Source organism: Branchiostoma floridae, chromosome 12 (assembly GCF_000003815.2).
Source record: "Branchiostoma floridae strain S238N-H82 chromosome 12, Bfl_VNyyK, whole genome shotgun sequence".
Lineage (NCBI taxonomy): Eukaryota > Metazoa > Chordata > Leptocardii > Amphioxiformes > Branchiostomatidae > Branchiostoma > Branchiostoma floridae.
Window position 1 is genome coordinate 4,802,335 of NC_049990.1, and position 24,010 is coordinate 4,826,344.

General features: G+C 42.5%; 2 protein-coding genes across 2 annotated transcripts in view; one reads left to right on the top strand and one right to left on the bottom strand.

The window, feature by feature from the left end:
• Positions 1 to 9,080, top strand: part of LOC118427751 — a 24,084-nt gene extending 15,004 nt beyond the window's left edge. The window contains exons 2-3 of the mRNA XM_035837674.1: positions 6,769 to 6,913; positions 8,123 to 9,080. Coding sequence (XP_035693567.1) covers positions 6,769 to 6,913; positions 8,123 to 8,415 — 438 coding nt within the window. The 3' untranslated portion in view covers positions 8,416 to 9,080. The remainder of the gene's footprint in view (positions 1 to 6,768; positions 6,914 to 8,122) is intronic.
• Positions 9,081 to 19,871: 10,791 nt separating this feature from the next.
• LOC118428049 (E3 ubiquitin-protein ligase TRIM32-like) lies at positions 19,872 to 23,233 on the bottom strand. Its single transcript, XM_035838012.1, has 3 exons — positions 22,711 to 23,233; positions 22,158 to 22,280; positions 19,872 to 20,733 (listed from the first exon to the last, which is right to left on the bottom strand). The coding sequence occupies exons 1-3, from the start codon at positions 23,231 to 23,233 to the stop codon at positions 19,913 to 19,915; spliced, it is 1,467 nt and encodes a 488-aa protein (XP_035693905.1). The 3' UTR covers positions 19,872 to 19,912.
• Positions 23,234 to 24,010: the final 777 nt, after the last annotated feature.

Here is a 24,010-nt window from a genome sequence, read left to right on the forward strand (position 1 = left end):
AGGATGATACTCAGGCTAGTAGAGCGCTACTCAAACAGCCCTCTGTTACTGTATAGAGCGCTAAGACCAATTTGTTTTGGGTGACGTGAATCAAAAAACATTCACAGCCCGTGTACCATGTTTTGCGTACAGCGCTAGTTCAGTCCGGTTGTTTGTCCTCTACGAGAGAACCTCCTCCATGTCGTACTAAAAATTCCATGAAGGTGACGAGAACCAAGTGTTTGTATTCATAGCGCATAGAGCTCGCACGGTGGAGCTGGAGGGCTGAACGAGCAACCTCCATGGAGGTCAGCTCTGTAGAGCTCCTCCATGGAGGTTGCTCGTGCAGCCCCTATTGGAGACAGCCTATAGCTATCTGCGTGAGTACCTAGACCAGGTACTTGCCCCTTGTCGGTAGCCTGTTATCACAGTACGCCACGTCTCTCCGCTCAAGGCCGTTATATAAGCTTCTTCCTGTAACAGTTCAGTGTCCTCTTTGGTATCTGATACATGCTGCAGTCTGACGTTCGTCACCGTTGCCATGGCAACAGACTATTTTGTGAAACCACAGGAAGTCTCGGTCTATCCTACTAAACCGTGCTCTGCGTGCGTTTTCAATTCTTTAACAGACAGTCGCTTATCTGCCTATATAAGTCGCGTTCTTTCTTGTTTTCAATTCTTTAAGACATTACAGGAAGTCCGTAACTCGTTCTGTATAGGTGAAAGGTCACCATTACAGACATGCGCAGAATTAGCATTTTGATGCCATAGAAGATGGCTTGCAAAAGTAAGTGTAAGAAGCCTTTTTGTTGGGAAATGTTGGCATTTTGGAGCTGGAAATTATGGTCAGGTATTCTGGCTATTTTATTTCGTGAGAAAAATAAGCTTTCTACCATGTTTGGAGTGTTTTAGACAGTCTAGAGTATGTATAGTTTGGGTGTTATCAGGGAGGTCAAAGGTCACCAGAGTTTCTTATTCTGTTTGTGGGGGCGCATTGCGCCGAACCGAATGTTTTCAAAATCGCCATATGCACTCTTTAGAAGTCAGATTTGCCTGCCAATGTGAGATTTTCACCAACTAAACCTTAGGTAGGTGACTTTTGACAGCCTTTTCCCTACATCTTATGCATGCAACAGGTGCCTGCCAGCCATTGGAGGTCTGTACCCTATAGCTGTATAATTGGTGTTTTCAATTTTCTAGGACAAGACATATTCGATGACGCAAATCCTCCATCTTGCCCGTACGTAGGAACGTGTTTTGATTTTTTAAACCCATACATGCTGTAAGAGTCTGTAGTACATGAGGAAGCCTATACACTAGTGACCTTATCCCACTTAGGCTAACGTCACATTTCCAGTGTCACTTCTACAAGTATACTAGTCATTAGGCTACAACACGACCTATTTGCTCATTTTGGTAATTTTTCGTCATGTTGCCCATTTCCAAAGCAGACAGAAATCAAATGAATGAATGAATGAATGAATTTTTTTGCTCAACAATCGCACAGGGTACAATGTATGGCAAACAACAACAACTAATAGCTATACAGACAATACTACTACGGGGCTACATACAGAACAACAAAATATTATCGATAATAGTACAGTCATGTATGAGTGATCTGGTCTCCCATTTGGAATACAGTATAAAGAAACTGACCTAAGTAGACGGATATATGAGATGAACATATTAGCAGCGTATGGAAGATATCGTTCTGTGTAGAGAGAAGTGTGGCTTGGTTCTGATAAATTTAAACAATGTTTCTCTCTCTTTACTGTAGGTAATCAATGAGCGCGCGAATGCCATCCATAAAATTTACTTGCTGTGGCCTTAGCTCGGTCTCAGCGACGTATGCCCGGCAGACTTTTTAATTGGCAACAAATTCCAGGTCTTTGATGTATACCAGTATGTTCTTTGATGTAATCAATTTCTGAAGGCCACCCTTGTATCCCTTAATAACATGAAGCAGCCACTTCAGCCCATACAACTACAGTCGTCATTTGGTGTCATTCACCTCGCCTAGCAACAAGACACCAACCATGAAAAACAAGTCATTAGCAACTGCACCTGGTGGAGTGGTACATGTAACGAGACAGTTCATTACCACTATCCCAGAATGACTGGTAAATCAGCTGTATCTGTTTGCAATTAGTGGCAAAGTAATCTGTCAATCATAAACTAGATATTGTCTTTTATTTCAAACTGTTGCCACAATTTCCCCGAGCTTTTGCCATTTAGAAGATCCATAAAAGTCTACGTTTTTATTAAAATCACTAAATCCACTTATTTTGCAGAACATGGGACAGTTCATTAACCACTGCCTTCAAAAAAGAAGTCAAATCTCACAATAGTTAACGTCCTTATATTTGATTGGAAACTATGTTTTATACTTTGATTTACTTTGAGACTGTCCGTGTAATTAGCCCTAGGGCATGATTTTGCAAATAAATATTTCTATATTTAACCATTGGCCAGCATGGTACTAGTTCAGTATTATCACGCATTCTCATGAGTTGTCTCGGAGTTACAAAAGAATTCATGACGGCTTCTGTAGGATGTTTAGTCACCTTTTCATGCATGCAATGTCTTTTTCGGACACAACATTTAAAGATTACCAGACGGGAAACCATCCTTACATATCGAACGCGACATTATTGAAATATCTCACTGAACGATGAATATCTCAATGTACGAGGAATATCTCACAGAACGAAGAATATCTCACTGAACGAGGATTATCTCACAGAACGAGGAATATCTCACTGAACGAGAAATATCTCACTAAACGAGGAATATCTCAATGAACGAGGAATATCTCAAATAACGAGGAATATCTCAATGAACGAGGAATATCTCACTAAACGAGGAATATCTCACTGAACGAGGAATATCTCACTGAACGAGGAATATCTCACTGAACGAGGAATATCTCACTGAACGAGAAATATCTCACTGAACGAGGAATATCTCAATAAACGAGGAATATCTCAATGAACGAGGAATATCGCAATAAACGAGGAATATCCCAATGAACGAGTAAATCTCAATGAACGAGGAATATCTCACTAAACGAGGAATATCTCATTGAACGAAGAATATCTCACAGAACGAGGAATATCTCACTGAACGAGGAATATCTCAATGAACGAGGAATGTCTCACTGAACGAGGAATATCTCAAAGAACGAGGAATATCTCAATGAACGAGGAATATCTCAATGCAATGAACGAGGAATATCTCAATGAACGAGGAATATCTCACTGAACGAGGAATACCTCAATGAACGAGGAATATCTCAATGAACGAGGAATATCTCAATGAACGAGGAATATCTCAATGAACGAGGAATATCTCAATGATGTGGCACATTGGCGCCGTCTCTGCTGAGTTGGATTTGTTACCACTGACTTTATAATGGGAATATCATACACCCAAAACGCATGGAGTATGACTAAATCGACAACAGAACACAGAGCGTAAAGAGTTATCGATGAAATTCGTTGAGTGCTCCGTCAAATCGCTCGGCCGCAGCGACGCCGCCAACGCAACGCAGCTTCAGTAAGATATGATCAAGTTTGTAGAACGCCGCATGTTCCGGTGTAGGTATAATGGGAGCAGTAGATATATGGAACCGGCTCAATGTTTCTACTTTTACAAATCTTTGAGACGATGTTGGCTTCTGGTCGGCGTTAGGAGCGAGGAAGGCGAGGGGAGAAAACGTGTGGCCCATCAAACAGCTGTGTGAAATGCAGATCTCCAAGCAGATGTTGGGAGATAAATCGTTACGTCTTCGTGGCGTCCCTTTTCTGTGACTGCTCTGAGGAGGTGCATGTCGTAGAAAAGGGTTATCCAGGAAGATGAAACGATTTATCCTCCCCAAACAACTCCTTGATGATTGATAAAATGCCTCAAAAACCCAACATGAAACACTGAACCTTAATAACCCCGTTTGGTACACAGAAACTCGGCGTGTTCTTCAGCATGCATGGCGTATCGCTCCGTGGGATCAAACAGCAGCCCCCGCTAATGAAATGACCTCTTTCTGCTTTGATCCAGCTAAACGGGACTTGGTCTGATGGAGGGGCAATCTCCCGGGGGTTTCATCAGCCGCAGGTTAAAGCAGGGATTGTCATCGACTTAATTGAAGAGAGAATATGATGAAAACACAAGTCTGCCAGTCAGAAGATTCCAGACTGCTGCGTTTTTTGGCAAATGGACATTGTGGTGTTGAGAGAACTTCAAACAGAATAAAATGGAATATGGAATTTTAGAACAGGATAGAATAGAACATAGAATAGAACACGGAATAGAGCACAGAATAGGATAGAATAGATCATAGAACAGAACAGGGAAAAGAACATAGAACATGATAGAATAGAACACGGAATAGAACACAGAATATGATAGAAATAGATCACAGAACAGAACACGGAATAGAACATAAAACAGAATAGAATAGAACATAGAGTAGAACACGGAATAGAACACATAACAAGATGGATAGAATATACTAGACAGAACACGGAATAGATCACAGAACAGAATACTATAGAACAGAGCCGTAACAAGCAGATACCAAATTCTATATACAAATTTAGAATTACTTCAATCCATGAGAATGACTATCTTATCCAAATAAAAATCACAAAAAGTTAACGTACTTATACGATGTCCCTAACAACGTGTCAGCTCACACCTCTGTCTGACAGCGGCGAAACTTTGTGAGTGTACATGTAGCTGTCAAGTATAGATGATGTGGTTTCATGTCTTCAAGGACATGGGATTAAGACCTTTGGTGCTAATCATAAATCTTCTCACTTAGATTACACGTGATAATCCTTCCTAAGCCAAATAGTTATCAGTCAGCCCTCTCACGCCCACGGTCCGGCACGTGGGGAAAGTTAAGAGACTTTTTACATCGATTTTTCGCTCTGCTAGTTAGAGACAGTATAAAGACAGAAAGTGTCCTGTGAGACTGCGGCTGAGACAGGCTGGTAGAACGCTCCAGTGACGCGGAATGACATCGCGTTAAGAGCCGGGCTCGTTTCGGACAGGCCGCGTCGGAAATCATCACTTCCTCAAGGGTCTCCTGGTGCTGTTTTTAGCCATGAAATCCAGAGGGATTTTTGAGTGTTTTTGTTCTTTTTTTTGCGTTTTGTGTCGGGCGAACGTGACATGGTATGCAAATATTTCATGACGGTATTATGGATGCGCTTTTTTCGTGGGCGTTGCTAAGCAACCTGACCTGCTAGGTTAGCAATGATGTCGTTTTGAGCATGAGTCGATTGTAACTCTTCTAAAGCACAGGGTAGCTTTATCTTAGAAACTTTATTCTTTGCTTTCAGACAAGATATGTCCATAGCAACTTAAGATATAACAACCACAATGATGAAAAGAAACAATGTGAGAAACAATAGTAACAGCTACAATGATAGAAGGAAACAATATGAGAATATTCAAAAAGTTTGTTACAGGTCAACAACAACAACAACAACTTGAATCGCTTCTTCATAGGGTGTCATGTATCAGTTAACGAATGGATTGCTGTGGGTTGTGTGGAGGTCCAATAACTTAAAGAGTTACACTCACGATAACGATATGAAGTTTTCAAGACCAGCAAAGGATGCTTGTGTTGCAAGTGGTGGAAAAAGTTTATATCCGTTCTTCATAGGGTTGTCATGTACCCTTGGAAAGTGGATAAGTCAACAATTAGTTGTGGAGGTCCAATAACTCAAAGTGTTACTAAAATTGTTACACAAAGTGTTACACAGTTGTACGAAAGATAATTATGCATTATGTATGTTATCTATATTCCAAACTTTGAGCACCATAATATCCCGTTTTGTTGATGACAGTGTATTTTGTCATTTCCCCCTACTTCTACTATACTCTTCCTCTTAATCAATTGGCACCAAGCGCGTACTGTATTCCTCTGTTGAGCTCTTCTCGCCTTAGTGAGGACCCAGAGGACATGATTATCCGATAGCTACCAGCTGTGACAGTAACGGTTCTGTGTGGAGCCATTCAATTAAGTCTTATCGTTCCAGCCGCAGACTGTACAGTGATGTCTAATTACTAAACCTGGCGTGTCGGTGGGGTTTCCATGGGGAATACAGCATGCTGTGAAACATCTAGAAGCCGTCTATCACTCTGTTAATACCTTTCGTTTATCTCTTTTTGCAACTTTTCCAACGGAGGCGTCAGAGCATCTTATTATGAAAACTTTCAACACATATATTCCTAATACTTTCAGGTCTCCGTTTTGGTCGTCGACGACACGTCCGTATCTGAAACAAAACTTTTTTTGACGTACGCTCGTATAGAAACCAGTTGTCAAGTGATGTATGTGATATTATATGTAACCATGTTTCCACTGCTGTATCACAAATATGTATATTATATATATTATATATGTTTATTTGCAATTAGCTTTTGGGTATAAGTTTGAATTAAAGCTGTGTTCTAATGTTGCTTATTTTGGGTGCCGTCTAATTGTCATTATTGATATGTATAATTTGGCCATCCAAATAGTCTGTTGAATACTTGACAAAATACTGATTTAGTGTGTGAGTGGGCGTGGCCCCATAACTAATGATGACGTCATCATGACGTCATCTTGACGTCATACATATTTGCCTAAATGACCGTCTTGCAACACTACACTTTATGACAAAAACTTAAAGTCCATACTTAATTACAACATGTAGTTTTAGAAGACCCCAAAGTTCTCAGCTTTGTTTTTTTTTTCTTCACCTTAATCAACCACGTGCTCTTATTGTTATTTTCCAGGTGCAAAAGTTGCAGAGAAAGCGGAAGACCCGCGTAGTGGGTGTGGCAGAGCTCGGGGGCCCGGAACATTCCCCCAGACAGACCAGCAGTGAGATCTGGCGGTGTTCCAAGTTCTCTGAAGTGGACGTCGAAACCACACAGCTGAGTACGTTATAGCATTACTGAAACTATCAACGTGTTATAAAGACCGCAGGTTTAAAAAAAGATAAAACGCCCAAGCAACGCCGTAAGGCAATAAGGCAAATTACAATATTGTAACTTAAGCTTGATACTAACGATGACACAAAAAGTCAAATAGGCCTAAAAATTCCGAAAAATATCGACTTCAGGAATTCATCACCAACAGAGACGGTGTAGGCTTTCTGGTACCTTTGACCCATTGGTGGAGTCACGTGAATTACGTGAAGGTCAATCTTCTGATGATGCATAAAAAGTTATGATGTCTGCTTTCGAGATATAGAAGCTTAATTTTTTGTAGAGTCTGATGCCGATACCACCATATTTAGGTTTTCCCTGCTTTGGAAACTTTATTAAGGATATTAGCCACCTACAAAAAAATGTAGGCGGCTAATCTTCTTGGACTGTTGAAAACAAGACGTACAAACAACATAAAATATTTACAGATTTGCTAACGTGGTCCAAACTCTCTCATCCTTGACATACCTCGCTATCTACTTTAATACTACTAGTGACAGAGCTTACATTGAATTCCATCAGAACGACATTAAATGCAGGAGAAAGCACGATTCTATCATTTACCGGTTGGAATTAGGATCTAATGGAAAGAAAAGTGATGCGTCAGAGGACAATCAGTGTCCTTTCTCTCAAGTCTCTGTCACTATGCATCCGCACATGTAGTTGCCCCTTTATTCGAAGCACGTCACGTAATATAACGAATCCAAAGTGATCCATCTCTTCATCTGGGGCAGAGTGTAATCGAGATGACATGCTGTCATGTTTTATCGGGTAAAATGGGACACCTTCAAGCCCTTGGCATCATCATGTCATCAGCAAACTGGCGTTTTGATGCATGAATTGTGAAATTGTTTATTCTACGTGATCTTCCCTTTCATCTTACCAATCGGGTCATCTAGCCGGGAATGCAACATGCCATGCTCGTGTGCCTATCTGCATCTCAGTGTATCGTAGCTGAATTTGACGTTGTGTTTTCGTACACCACAGTTATCATTATAACACGGCTGTGAATAATTACACGTACACATTCAAATTTACCTGACAACGTCTAGCTTTAACCAACCAACATGGCGCCGAATACTTAGATCATAGACACGTTGAATGTCCTGTTTGTTACATGACCTCTTGTCAATGACTTATCTATCTATCCAAACCACAGGAAAATCGTCGAGTGAACCTGAGTGTCTGGACGTCGTCGTGCCATTCGAGCCATTCCCCAACAGGCACGATTTCCCAGGATTCCCTAGGGAGGACAGTGCAAGTCCCAACAACAACAGGCTTTTGGACACAAACGGTTGCCATAACAACAGTTGCCATGAACACCCACCCGGCCCTGCCCGGTTCAGAAACATTCGCTCTGCCTGGACAGACGGAGTAAGGGAGAGGGGCAGAGACGTGGAAGCCACGGTAGTGCGTTCTATACCCGACAACAGAGTTATGGTTTCGAGGTGACCTGCTGTGGAACGAAACTGGAGCAACATGAATACTCTCAAACTATAATCTTTATTCACATAACGGAACCTAACTGAAACGACGGACGGGATAATTTCGTAAAACTCTGACGATGCGCCTATCATCATTTCTCACAGTCTTCCCTTCAACCAGCTGTACGAACTCCTTACAAATGTGGCAAAAAGGGACACTTCATGAAAAAGAGAAAAACTGGAACCAAGCAGCTCTCAGTCAATCAGAAAATTCGCATAAGATATTATTAAGCTCTTGCTAATCTGACCCTGGTTCTGATACGCTGGTTGAATGAAAACCTGGTTGTGCTAATTAGCGTCAAACCAAACTTACGAAAATGTCCACTGTTCAATGCAAGTTGCCCATTGTTAAAAGCACAGTGTAGGGAAGACCGGGTAAACTAGGATGCACATGTACAGATGGCGCTAAATGATAACAAAAGGCATTACATGATGTCTTTGGTCTGATATATTCTCTCTTATTGCATATCCGGAATTTAGTAGCGACTCCTTGCAGGTTGAGGAGCTCGACTATCCATTATAAGATTAACCAGTTTCTAAGAAACGTTACACGTATCAGATGAAGTACTTTGAAACAGCCATATAGATGATAATCATGTTCGTTATGCAAAGTAAAGCAATGCCAACGTGATACGTTCGTGTCTTCTCATTTTATTCGCCTCGTTGTATAGAATAGTGTTGGTAGAAGTTTCCAGTTGTTTACAGGTCAACACAGAATCTGGCTGTATTACCATGCTCATGGACAGTGTGTAAAGGTGGGGTCACACATGCGTATATATTCAAGTCCGTTTGAGGTGCGTATGAAGCTCTTAGTCTCTACCAGGCTCCACAGGTCGTGGGAAAAGTGGTACAAATTGGACAAATATAGATACATAACCTTCTAGATGAGTTAGCTGACCGAGCTGTATGGTTAGCGACCCAGCTAGCTCGTCTGACACGTCACCTGTTTGCGTTTGTCCAATTTCTATTATTTTCCCAACGACCTGTGGGGCCTGGTGGAGGCAAGTACTCCCATGCGCGCCTCATATGGACTTAAATATTTACGCATGTGTGACCCCACCTTAAGTCACCTATGGCCTTCATCATCCACTGCGTTTTGGACCTGTTGTCGTTGCAAACACCCTTAGCTCTCAGAGGTTTTCTTCTGACTTTAAGAGGACTTCTGCTATAGTGCTTGAGGTCTAGATTTGTGTATACCACCTATCACAGTCTAACTCACAGGTGAGAGACCAGACATTAAGTTTATGGGAGCTTCTTTAGAATCCCTGAATCCTTGAAGCTTACCAAAAAAAAAAATCCACATATTGTAAACCGGGTGATAAAAACACTTTAGTACAGAGCACGCCTTCTGTTGTCAGATAAAGGCGTTTCCCGAATCTCTTGTTTCGATACAAATGGACGAAATGCATGTCCAAAGCTTGTCTTCAGGGAATCTCGTCTGAGGAGAGCCTTTGCGATAGTCCACGCGTGACAAATGACACGTCATATCGTGCATATCATCCTCCAACAGCTCAGTCCGATCACAGACCCTCTTACATCCGCCGGAGGCAGCACTGACCTTGCCCCAACATGCGCATACATCTCCGCCAGGACGTTTTGACTGATGTAGTGATCATTCTCGCCTCACTGCCTTAAGCTGGACTAGATTAGCGTCTTAGCGCTTTGGTCCGAACGCGACGGGTTTCACCTGGGGCTTTGCCGGGGCTCATTGGCTCTGGGCGATGAGAAGGGAGAAGAATGCCGTCTGGCGTGCGCAAAAGAGCCTTATCATGGCATCAGGATACATTTGGACTACTCGTGTACATTACCTCCAGGCTCGCCTCATCTATTGGATCTCCGTGTCTTTAGACATTACGCCCGAGGCATGTGTACTCCATTCCAAAGACATGGCCTAATAGCTTTCCTCCCCAGGCAAGACAACCTCAGTAGAATGTGAATGGGAGATGGTGGGCTGAGATTATGCTGTTCAGCTCCCAGCGTATGGCAATATTCCCAGGCGACGGAGTCATTACGTTCACGCCTAGCTGAAGGGATCGCCCGTAAATATCGTTTTCTACGTGTAGACGGTATATCTCGGTTGATTGTTTAGTCAGTACACAGAGCGATAGCTGAAGGTTCATTCTTTCTATCTTCGCCAAACATTTGGGTACTTTAGAGTTACAAAATAATGTTTAAGACTTCAGCCATTCATAGACACAGTGAAACGCGAAATCAACGCACGAACACACACACACACACACACACACACACACACACACACACACACACACACACGCACATGTCATCTGTGAAAGAAAGCGATGTACAGGTGGGACATGGAATACAAATTTTATGTCATCAAGCAGATTTGCTGAAAATTTTAATGTTAATCTTAATCCTGAGCCTATTGCCAGCTTAGGATGATGTGGCACCATACGAGTCCTCCTTTGGACCCACTATAGTTCTCCTGTGACAGGGCTAGATTGTTTTGTGAGCTGTTGAGCTCGCACACACCTATCGTAACTTATGGTTTACTGTGTTTGCTCTGTAAATCTCGCATAAGATTACCTTGTAATCGTATTGACTATTGTTGATCTCAATATTAGCGACTTTGAATGTAGTGACACAATCTGAGGCATAATTTTGACCCACCATAGCTCTTTTATGGCGCAGTTCTAGAATACTTCAAAGACACCGCACACCACACGAGTGTACTTTGAACACAGGGGCAGTGATCTTTGAAGTGCTTCAGGGTGGATGGCGGATAGTCTGATTACATCGTGCTGCAAGCGGCCCATCCGACCAAGGCAAATTATCCCCTGGCAGCCAGAGATTGTGTATCACAGGGGAGATGACTCAGGATCAAAGACATGACAAGATAAATGTGCATCTGGTTACCCATCTTCTCGGCAATAAAGTTTTGCTAATCCAGTTCTGCTGCAAAGAAAACTGCCTATCCTGTTCTGCTGCAAAGAAACCTGGTTAAAAGTTCGCACTTAACAGACAGAAGTATATGAAACTTTTAATCTTCTGACATTTAAAGAATAATTACATATGTAACATATAGCGTCACAGTGTATACCCCGTGTACCTGTGATTGCCAATATCGTTGCTGCAGAACGCCAATAAAAGTCTTACCTTATTGACAAAAGTAAGAGAGAAAAATTTGAGGGTTTCTGTGACTTTGCGACACCTGGGACTGATGCGGTGGTGGGAACCAAGGCTCATAATTTCTTATTATCTAATGTGGTATATTCAGTGGTGCAATTTGTAAGTGCTAGAAACCTGACAACTTTCGAGACCAGAAATATTGTCTTGTAAGACGGTACGAAGAGAGCTGTTAAAATGTCACACGAAGTCCTACTGTGAGGATGTCCCACCAGTGTACGTTAATGTCGTTATCGTATAGACCAGATGGGGGCGAATGGAGTCTGGTCGACATGATGGAATGTTGTTTAAACTTCTACCAAGCACAACATGCGAGCGGCGAGACGGAAGTCATTTTATATGTGTCACGTTTATCTTGAGCATGCTTAATTTCACCACCGTGTTGTTTGTGTGCATTCGCTTCAAAGATAAGACAGGAAAGAATTTGTTATGTAACATTACGTCATTTCAACTATAAAATCAGTGTCACCCATTAATTGTTACCCCTTAGAGGTGGGTACCGGTACGGTGTACCGGAGCAAAACCTTTTTTTTTTTTCAAAACCGGACCTGAAAAAATTAGTCGACCGGATTTTGGACTGATAAGAAAAGGAACTGATTATACCGGCAGGCGTTTACGTGTTTTGGTGCTTACCGGGCCAAAAGAGTTACGAGAGTGAAGTAGGGGAGAGTTGATAGTAATTTACGAAGGTTCTACAGTCAAACATGGTCTACGTTAACAGAGGCACATTAGTAATGTCAAACAGTTTACATGAAGATCGGAGTTTAAAACGCCAATTTATGTCGGATACTCTAGCAAACAGACTCCTTCGTGGGGAAATGGGCCATTGTTTTCAGAATCACCCATTGTTGAATTTTCACTGTCTTCCGGACCTGAACCGTACCTGGACCTGGCCTTCCGGACCTGAACCGTACCTGGACCTGAATTTTTTGTACCGGTACCCACCCCTAGTGGCCTTCTTTTCGTACACGAAAAAGACTACCACTGAAGAAGTACCTTTATTTACCCAATGTAGTCTAAAACAGACAGCGCGTTATTCAGGCCATACGTTGTTACTGCATCACGGTGACGTATGTGGTGACGCATGTCAGAAACGTCCCCCATACCATCTAATTCAGCTGCGCCCTCTAGCGACACTCACACAATTTTCCTTTGCATAACCAGTACAGCTTTTATTCTACACAATTCCATGCGAATTCTAACAAATCGTCCTGCAGCGATCTACAAAGTTTAACATTGTTGGTAAAACTCTTCTTGGGCTCAGTAGTTTTAGTCAAACCTTTGTTGTATGAGCATGACGACGGAAGGGAAAATTGCATACTAGTAGTCTTCATAACTCAAATGAGGCCACAGCAAGTAAATTTTATCCACGCGCTCATTAATTTTCACCTGACTCTGGGATGTTCAGATAGACCAAAATGGGTGAATAGCTTGTGTTGTAACCTAAATGTGGTACATCGATTTAGCAGGAAAGTACGTATAACTATAAGAACCTAGAAATTCACATAAGAGACGTTGCCATCATCTCCGGTCCTCTGCCTCCTGGTACGACGAGGAGACCGGACAAGCCTACCTGGTCGGGCAGCACCGGATCAAGGGCCAACTGGATCAAGTCTGCAACTCTTTCCAGAGTAACCACGGCCACATCGTCCGCCAGTAGATTAAAAAAAACAAAACAACAACAAGATGTTCGTCTTGTGAAAAGCGGTTTTGATCGGCCCCTTTTTCGCTGCAAAAGTGCCTTGCTTGATGCAAAGGGTAAATCATAGTCAGTGTTTCATAACATGTCTCTAAGAATTTAATGTTTTCTTTACAAACTGTACCTAAAGTGAATATAGAATACAGAACCAGAAATAGAGAATGTAAGTAACATTGAATAAATATTGCCTTCGACACGTTGAGCCTTCGACACGTTGAGCAACACAGTGTAATTTGTCTGGCCTACATACAATAATACATCAAATAGATCCAAAGGACTTTAATACTAGAAAGGCCGACATTTGCTTGAGAGCAAATACAGCATATTTCAGCCATCTCCCTCCCCATGCAACAATAGACTATTCCAAAATCACCCATGTGCAATAATGGAACACTTTTGTTTAAAAGTCACTTCTACTAATGACATCTCAGCCCAAAAATGAATCTTACAAAATTCCCAGTGCAAGAATGGACTCTTCCAGTGCACCCCATGTAAATTTGCACAATGGACCAGTCCAGAAATACTCCCACTGAAAACATGGCTTCAAACCATTTCTTCAAACCGAAGTCATTCGGTCCAGGAACGACGGAGTTGATTCGATTTGAAGATTTGACAGGAGAAAGAAGAAAGAAGAAACATTACGAATACAATATATTTCACCATACCCATGGTATGGCTGAAATATAAATATCAAATCGGCCTGGTTTGAAAAAAAAAGCAATCAAAAACATCAATACAGCAATAATGTGTCCATATGGGACCCAGACAATCACATTTTCGCTAGTGCTGTTGGGAAGGCCCGGAATCGCAAACAAAAAACAAAAACAGCAAAGAATATTCACACTCCACACTTCTGTTCAGTTTTGTTTCCTGGTGGAACTGTTCTTCAATTACTCATTCACGCCCTCCCGCAGGCAGCAGCACGAACTCTATACAAAAACAATACAGAGTAGGAAAAGTAAGAGTAACACCAACAGGAGGACCGTTGATTCATGCCATTTGAGACTACGAGGAACAGCGGTTGGCAGTGACAAAGGAAAGTAGTCAGGCAGCCGATCCGGACGGATTCTACTCAACGACATCAGGTACCTATGAGGAAGCGCAACCGGAAGTGTCCCATCTGCTCATACAGTCAGGACAGAAACAGCAATCCCTCTAAAAGACGTCTACTGAAGGCCATCGGGTGTTTATGAAGAAGCACAGCTTGTGAAACCAAGTGACCTTCCCAACAACAAAACAGTCATGCTAAGATCAGAAAAAGCGACCGCTTCAGAAGACTGCTACTCAACGCCATCAGGTGTTTACCAAGAAGGGGAACCAGTACAGCCAAACAATCTGCTCTCTGGTCAGTCACTTAAAAAAGAAACAGCGGCCGCTCCAGAGGACGTCTACTCGACACCGTCAGGTATTTATGAAGAACCACAATCCGTGCAGCCAAGAAATGTTCCCAACAACCAAACAGTCACTCTGAAAACAGAAACAGCAGCTGCTCCAGAAGATGTCTACTCAACACCATCAGGTGTTTACGAAGAGCCAGAATTGGTAGTGATGCGTGATATTGTCCCTGGCCAGACTTGCAGAAGAGGGACTCCTGTGACTGGGCAACACCGAGGCATAGAGCAAGTAGCTGATCGCACTGGTCATTCAACAGGTACGTTAAACTGTTGATCTTAAATTAGAAGAATAACCATCATTCTGCAGATTGACATTTCTGAATTGTTGGGCATGAGTGCCTCAGCTGACAGTATATTTTCAATTTATCCTGGACCCAAGGTGTATTCAATGTGGACAAGTCAAATGCCCTTTGTAATTACATTTGATAATTGCATCATCTTGAATTTCTCTATCATATGATGTATAAGGTCTAAAACAAATTTCAAACTTTCTCTCCTCAGACCGTTCATCAGAGGAGGAGCCAGGTTGTCACGACCGAATCCGTCCTTTCCTCTCCTATCGTATGGAACTTTGCCTCGTCATCACTTCGTGCATTGTTGTGGCAGCCGTGCTGTTTGGAATGTTCTTCGGTGAGACCACAGAAACCCGTCATTTGGATCGCCTAAATCCTGTAACAGTACAGGGAAATATTCAGGTACGTGGGCTTTCAAAAATCCGTCAGCATAACGTTTGATATCTTCCCCAATGCTTCAATTTCATGCAAAATTGATATATCATATCGCTGCATAGATAGTGACGGTGTGTCATTGTATCAAGGATCCTGAGACAAAACAACATTAAATCTAGATAACATTCAACTCAGCTAACATAATTTTTCACAGTAATACAAGTTTTCAGATATTTCATGATGTAAACTATAGAAACAAAACATTTGCTGAATGCATGTCAGTCGATTCGTTTATTTAATCATATTGTCTGGAAGATTGATTTGTTTGGACATAGAAGCAGTGGCTGAAATTTTAATGAATACATGAATCATATCACATACCAGGGCTCGAAATACTTTTTTCTGCATAACTGCACTGGTGTATAGGTAACATTGAAAACTACCTGCTCCAGACAAATTTTACCTGCACCACTATGAATTTAGGAAGTATGGATCATACTAAAATTGTTCAGGAACTATAGCTATTTTTTCTGTTATACTTTATAAGTGGTAACTGTCAATGCAGCTAATAACAATCCAGATACACCTACATCATACTATTCATAGGACATTTATGTATAAAACCCAGCACATGGACCAGTGCAGGTTAGGTGCAGGTAGACACCAGAAATGCCTGCACAGATCCAATTTTACCTGCACTACCGTGCATATAAGACCGCGTGGCACAGTGGTATTGTGTTCGCCTCGTGACCGAGAGGTTGCGGGATCGAATCCGCCTGCCGTGATGCCGATCTTGTGCCCTTGGGAAAGGCACTTTACACGACTTTCCTCACTTTACTCAAGTGAAAATGAGTCGTCCCTCGGATAGGACGTTAAATGGAGGTCCCGTGTCTGGGGAGAGCCATACCCTGGGCACGTTAAAGAACCCGCCACATGTGCGATGGTGCGGTGTGAGCGGTTCAAAACCTACAGTACCTTGGCCGCACCTGGGGCAATTACTGTCGTATTGAGGTCACATGAGTGGCGCCGAACGGCAGCTCGCTCCAGACACTTGCGACAGTCGTATTGAGGTCACCTGAGTGGCGCCGAATGGCAGCTCGCTCCAGACCCTTGCGATTTAGCCCCGCCTATTGTAAGCTCCTCGCAATTCAGCCCCTGGCTGCAAAGAGTGAGTAGTCGGCCCACCCAATAACCAATTTGGATGTTTGGGGCCCTGATAAGTAGTCTTTACTAAGCCCTAACTTTAGAATAACAAAATGGTCTTTTTCTGCAGGTATCGTTATCCAGCCAGGTCAGTACCAGCTACAACACCACATGTGTGGTACCGACAACAAGTGCATACAAGGTTACCTATACATCCAGTACTGCTGACGGTAAATAAACATAACTAATAAAAATAAACCTAACTTCACATCATTTAATGTGATCATGAACAAAATGCTAACTTAGCAAAGCAAGTCAAAAAGCCTTAAAAGACGTAAATCTCATTGTGAGCCTTTCCCGTTCCCTAAACGCCCAACTTGAAAGTTAAGTAGTTTTGCCATTTTTTCACTCATGGCCAGGATTGGTACTGCAGATTAGGCTCTAAACAAATGCGTTGTATTAAAAAGCGGGTTGTGTAAAAGATTTTTTTTTGCTCAGCATTACACTTCTATAAAATGCACTTAGAACTTCATGGCACTCCAAAGTAAGGGTTACACCAAAAAAGTAGTTACTCAATTGCAAGCAACTGGATATGGTTTTGGAAACGGTCAGACGTTTCGGATAGAATCCACTATCCTTCGTCAGTGACACTGAAGTGATCTGGAAGAAACAGGTCCTTATACTCTAACTATGAATGAACTTTTATACTCTAACTATGAACCAAAACCATATCCAGTTGCTTGAGTAACTACTTTTTGGTGCATCTTATTGCCTGGATGTCTAACCTACATCGACGCAAAGTAAGGGTTGAATGAGATCAGATCATAACGATGTTTTGTTTGTTGCTGCAGAGACTACAACTGAAGAAAGTAGCCGACAAAGCGTCACTTTTGGCGAGAGAGGATCAGGACCAGGACAATTTGCCCGTCCTATTGGAGTCGTCGTTTCGTCTGAGAATGAGATCTTCGTGGCTGATCACGTCAAGTATCGGGTACTAGTCTACAGTATGGAGGGCGCTTACCTTCGTCATTTCCCAACCACTGTGCCGGGAATGGCGGTTCAACTTTTGTCACCAGAAGATATTGCTATAGACGGCAACGATAACCTGTGGGTGGTGGGGGAGGTGTACGCGGTGTTTGTTGGCGCTCGTGTTGTACAGTACAGCAGGTATGGCCAAGGTTTGTCAACGTTTGAAATCCCACGCGACACAAGCTTCCATGGAATCGCCGTGGACCTTCGGAATGACCATGTTATTGTGACGAGCTCGAGACAGGGTAGTGGCAAGGTGATGATATTTCAGCCAGACGGCTCGCTGGTACGGACGTTTGGTGAAAAGAATTCTACAGTTTCAAGGTACGTCGCTGTCAACACAAATGGGAACATTCTGACGTCATTTGTCGGCTTCATACACGTGTATGAGACAGGACAGTTCCTGTTCAGGTTTGCCGGCCCAGGAGGTAGGCACATGAATGCCATGGGCATCTGTACGGACAGCTCCGGCCACGTTCTCGTCGCGGATCGCCAGCACAAGCGGGTGTCGATGTTTACAAGCAGCGGTCAGTTCGTTCGCCACGTCGCTACCGGACTGAAAATGGTGAAGTATGTTGCCGTTGGACCAGAAGGACAGCTAGTGGTGATTGATATCGGTGATAGAATCGTTACTGTCTATCAGAGTTACTGATGATAAGCCCGCATTTTTTTTTCTATTTTGCTTTTGGACAGACGAGGAAAATGTTTCACTGCACTCAAGTTTTGTAACTTATATTAACAGTGCCACATACACGGTACAGGCAGAAGGTAAAGATAGTCTTTTACGTCCCCGACCGAAGTCAGGTACCCATTTGTACACCTAGTTGGGTGAATTGAAGAAGGTCGTGTAATTTGCCTTTCCCAAGACACAACGTCGGGGGCACGGCGGGGATCGAACTCAGGACCTTTAGATTCTGAGCCGAACGCTCTACCAGTTACGTCACGCCCGATGCCACGCCCGACGCCACGCCCGCATTTGAGGGGGCCTGCATTTCCTTTGACGTAGAGCGTAATCAACCACGTAATTCACACCCGCCTTCCAGTACGTATGCCGTGCCCGGGACACATTGGATAGCAACCCACTGCGTCTAGGTGTAAAGAAGTCGAAACGAGAGGGAGAGCTGGCACTTCGTTATACTACCATGGTCTCCCAATGCCTGTCTATACATCAGTTCTATAACTTGTTCTATTACTCGATAGTGGAAGTTTCTATAAGGTGTACTGACACTACTAGCGTAATGTGTCTTTTAAGCTATAAAGAGCCTAATTATAAGAATTAGACTTTAGAGACATGTCTAAAATGTATGATAAATGAACAGACTTTTCCCTATATTCAAACACTTGAATGTTGTCATTTTAATTGAACATTTTTGTCATAAAAATCTGTAATCAAGAAAATATCTTTATCCCTATGTTTGATACGGTCAGTTCTGGCATACTGATGAAATGCCGTGTCACCTACAATAATTGCCTCAGCATAATGACGAAGTTACCAATAGGCATCACTGCTAGTTCCATGTTTTTTTTAAAACTTACCACTACTGCTTGCAATTGACACCAGTGACCAAACATTAAAAAATGTGTTACTCCTTTCACAGATAATACAGCAGCAGCAACAGGATGATCGACTGCATTTTAAACTGGGATTGTAACTTAAGAAATACTTCTTGAAAATGTGTATGATTTGAAATGAATTGCTATTCTAAGGGTCCTGTGACCGAATAAAAGGACAATTGTTCATTACTATATTATTGTGTTGGGATGTCGTTCTGTTAGATATCTAATCGCTTTTGCGAGTGGTATTAACGCTTTTGTCAGTAACGTTTTTTTAATAATTTCTTCGTGCATATTTGCATTAACATTGTGTTGCTAGCACTATATACACACACACATCAAATGTTAAACTAATGCACTTCTTTATTCATTAAAAATACAATGGCAGTGCTATAGTAGCATGCATCAGCATTCTACTGTTAATGCTGGAACAAAAAGTACGTTCACAGCACAACTGAGCAGAACGCGATAAAGCGCTCCAGAAGGACTTTTTTATTGATTTTTTTAGAGTACAGTGCATCTCACACAGATAAATCACATGGTTAGATATATTGTACATCACTGCAATACGTTCACTATCAGAATAGAAGGACTATGCAAAGTCCAAGGGAAGGAAATTGATGGCAACGCCAAACACTATACGCTAAAATTGTGGAGCCAGTGTGGCAGTAGATTGGCTTCGCTCCTCTACGCTAAGTCTAATAAGGTGCCAACTACGCTGTACAAAGAATACACCGATTACGCTCAATTTTGAATTGGATCCGGGTGCGGGTGTGAATTACGTGTCTGATTACGCTCTACGTCAAAGGACCCTCCTCAAATGCAGGCTTATCAGTAACTCGGGTAGACAGTAACGGTGTTATCACCGATATCAATCACCACCAGCTGTCCCTCTGTTCCCACGGCAACATACCTCACCATTTTCAGTCCAGTGGCCACGTGGCGAGCGAACTGACCGCTGCTTGTAAACATCGACACCCGCTTGTGCTGGCGATCCGCTACGAGAACGTGGCCGGAGCTGTCCGTACAGATGCCCATGGCATTCATGTGCCTACTTCCTGGGCCTGTAAAACTGAACAGGAACTGTCCTGTCTCGCTATACACGTGTATGAAGCGGCTCCATGACATCAGAATGTTCCCATCTATGTTGACGGCGACGTAACGTGAAACTTCGGAATACTGTCCACCAAACGTCCGCACCAGCGAGCCGTCCGGCTGAAATATCATCACCTTGCCACTGGTCTGACTCGTCACAATAACGTGGCCATTCCGAAGGTCCACGGCGATTCCATGGAAGCTTGTGTCGCGTGGGATCTCAAACGTTGACAACCCTTGGCCGTACCTGCTGTATTGTACAACAAAGTCGCCAACCAACACCATCGTCCCCACCAACCACAGGTTATCGTTGTTGTCTATGGCGATATCTTCTGGTGACAGCATTTGACCCACCGTTCCCGGCATAGTAGTTGGGAAATGACGAAGGTAAGCGCCCTCCATGCTGTAGACTTGTACCCGATGGTTGTCGTGATCAGCCACGAAGATCTCGTTCGTAGACGAGACGACAACTCCAGTAGGACGAGCGAATTGTCCTGGTCCTGATCCTCTCCCGCCAAAAGTGACGCTCTGTAGGTTATCTTCTTCAGTTGTATTCTCTGCAGACACAACATCGTCATGATTTGATGTCATTCAACCATTACTTTGACGTGCCTGTAAGTTCTAATTACATTTTATAGTGCAATGCTGAGCAAGAAAGCTTTTTAATACACCCCGGGACTGCGCATCCTTTTAGAGTCTAATCTGCAGTTTTGCAACTTTGAATTTGAATTTTAAGGGAAATGCTTCCAATGAGGTTAGCATGTACATCCCTTTAGGCTTTTAGACTTGCTTTGCTATATTACCATTTTGTCGATGATCACATTGGAAAGGTGTGTGTACAATGCATAGAACTGATATGAAGTTAGGGTTTGTATTAGCGTTTAAGTATATTTACCATTAGCTGTACTGGATGTATAAGTAAGCTTGTATGCACTTGTTGTAGGCACCACACCTCTGGTGTTGTCGCTGATACTAACCTGGGTGGATAACAATGCCTGGAAAAAAGACCTTTTTGTTATGTATATATATATGTATACCCTCTCTCTCTCTCTCTTTCTCTTTCTCTCTCTCTCTCTCTCTCTCTCTCTCTCTCTCTCTCTCTCTATATATATATATATATATATATATGTATATATATACTACATATGTTTAGTTATATGGCTGCCCCTATTATTGTGGACTGACTTACATCGATGTATATAATATATAACAGACGCCACAATATCAACATGTATATTCACCAGGAGTATATATCATATATATTGAATGTAAGCCAGGCCACAATAGCAGGACCAGCCATATCAGTATACATTCACAAGGGACGATTATTCGGGGATGGATTATGAGCACGGCTGTCGGATGAAAAGCAGGGGAACAGATAATCTCCAAGCAGATCCTACAATGGCATAAAATAGTACCAAACTGGCCAAGGAGTGCAGTCAGCCAAGAGGTGTCCATTTGCCATTTGCCGGTAGCCAAACACACTCATAGGCCGGCTTCACTCCTCTGACAGCTTTTGATACTATCTTATGCTACCGTAGGATCTGCTTGGAGATTAGGGAACAGATTATCTTTACGTAAAATGATTCATGTATTCATTAAACTTTCAGGCGCTGCTTCTATGTCGAAACAAATTAATCTTCCAGACAATATGATTAAATAAACGAATCTTCTGACATACAGCAAATGTTTTGTTTCCCATGGTTTACATCTTGAATTTTCTGAAATATTGCACCACTGTGAAAAATATATTACCCTAACTGAATGTTAATTCTAGATTTAATGTTGTTTTGTCTCGTTACCCTTGCTGCAATTACAGGCCGTGTATATACATGTATGCAGCGATATGAAACAGCAATTTTGCATTCAGAAAGATATTAAACGTTATGCTAACTGATCTTTTAATGAACACATACCTCAATATTTCCCTGTAGTGTTACAGGATATGTGAGGTCAGAATGACGTGTTTCTGTGGTCTCACCGATGAAGATTCCAAACAACATGGCGGCCACAGCAACGCACGTGATGACAAGGCAAACCCCCATACGGTGGGAGAGGAAAGGACGAATTCGGTCGTGAGGAGCTGGCTCCTCATCTGAAGGGTCTGAGAAAAAAAAAGAGGTTTGGATTTTTTAATGTTCCGGGCCATATGATCGAGATATGACATCGCTATCTCAAAAGTAAGGTTTTAAGGTGTCAGACCTCATGATCGAGAGAGTCAATCTGATACAACCTACAGATGGTTAATTCATGATGTAATAATAACAAACTGCATTTGATTATAGTTCACATTGACAATGGATATTCTGGGTCCATTATGGATTTAAGATTCAATTTCAGTAGGAGAGACGCTCGAGCCCAAAAAACAGAAATCTGCCAAGTGATGACTTCGAGTACACGTTAGAGTGAGTCAGTGAGTGAGTGGGTGAGTGTGAGAGAGTGACCGTGAGTGAGTTAGTGAGCGAGGGAGGAAGGGACTTAGTGTGTGAGAGTGAAGGCCATTCTTCTGATTTGTGATCAACAATTTTACTTACCAGCTGAGGAACCAGTGCGATCAGCGACTTGCTCTATGCTTCGGTTTCGTCCAGTCACGGAAGTTCCTCCTCTGCCAGCCTGGCCAGGGACAACATCACGCATCACTACCAGTTCCGGGTCTTCGTAAACACCCGATGATGTTGAGTAGACATCTTCTGAAGCGGCCACTGTTTCTTCTCTCAGAGTGACTATTTGGTTGGTGGAAATATTGCTTGGCTTCACGGATTGTGGTTCTTCATAAATACCTGATGGTGTTGAGTAACACTCTTCTGAAGCAGCCGCTGTTTCTGCTCTTAGCACAATTGTTTTGTTGGTGGGGACGTTACTTGGTTTTACAAGCTGTGCTTTTTCATAAACACCTGATGGCGTTGAACAGGTGTCCTCTGGAGCGGTTGCTGTTTCTGTCCTGACTGTATGAGCAAAGGGGACATTTCTCGCCACTACCGGTTGCGCTTCCTCATAGGTACCTGATGTTGTTGAGTAGAATCCGTCCGGATCGACTGTCTGACTACTTTCCTCCATCACTGCCAACCGCTGTACCTTGTAGTCTCAGTTTGATGGCATCAAGCAATAGTCTTCATTTTTAGTTACTCCTACCTGTTCTACTCGTAAAACTTTGAATACTAGTTCATGTGATAGTTCAAAGTTTAGATAGCTTAAGAATTAGCGCTGCTGTCTGGAGGACGTAAATGAGTAGCTAGAGAACAATCCAGCAGGAAACAAAACTGAACAGAACTGTGGAGTGTGGATATTTTCTTTGTTCTCTGCGTTTTATAAAATTTCGGGCCTTCCCAACAGCACTAGCGAAAATATGATTGTCTAGGTCCCCAAATTGAACACAGTATTGCTGTATTAATGTTTTCAGGGAAGGGTAGATGATTGTCTTTTTCCAACCAGACCGATTTGAAATTATAGATTTATATTTCCTTTTAATTCCGTTATTGTAGTAAGTAGATCAGACAAATCAAATTAGGTGTCGAAGGCTACGTTTTTTTCTTGCTGTTGTCCCGCTCACACAGCAAAAGTTTGAAAAGTTTAAAATGACTGGATATAAGAGAAATCTTATCAACAACGTAAGAATTTAAATTGTAGATCACTAGTACTGTAAGACGATTTGCACCTAAGTATCCGCATGTAATTGTAGAACAAAACTCGCGAGAGTATCACTAGAAGGCGCCACTGAATATGATATGGTATGGGCGACGTTTCTAACATTCGTCACCATGGCGTCGTTATACCCCCCTCACATGTAGCGAAAATCGATCGGACGACGAGTCTGCGAGCTCTCAATTACGAAGA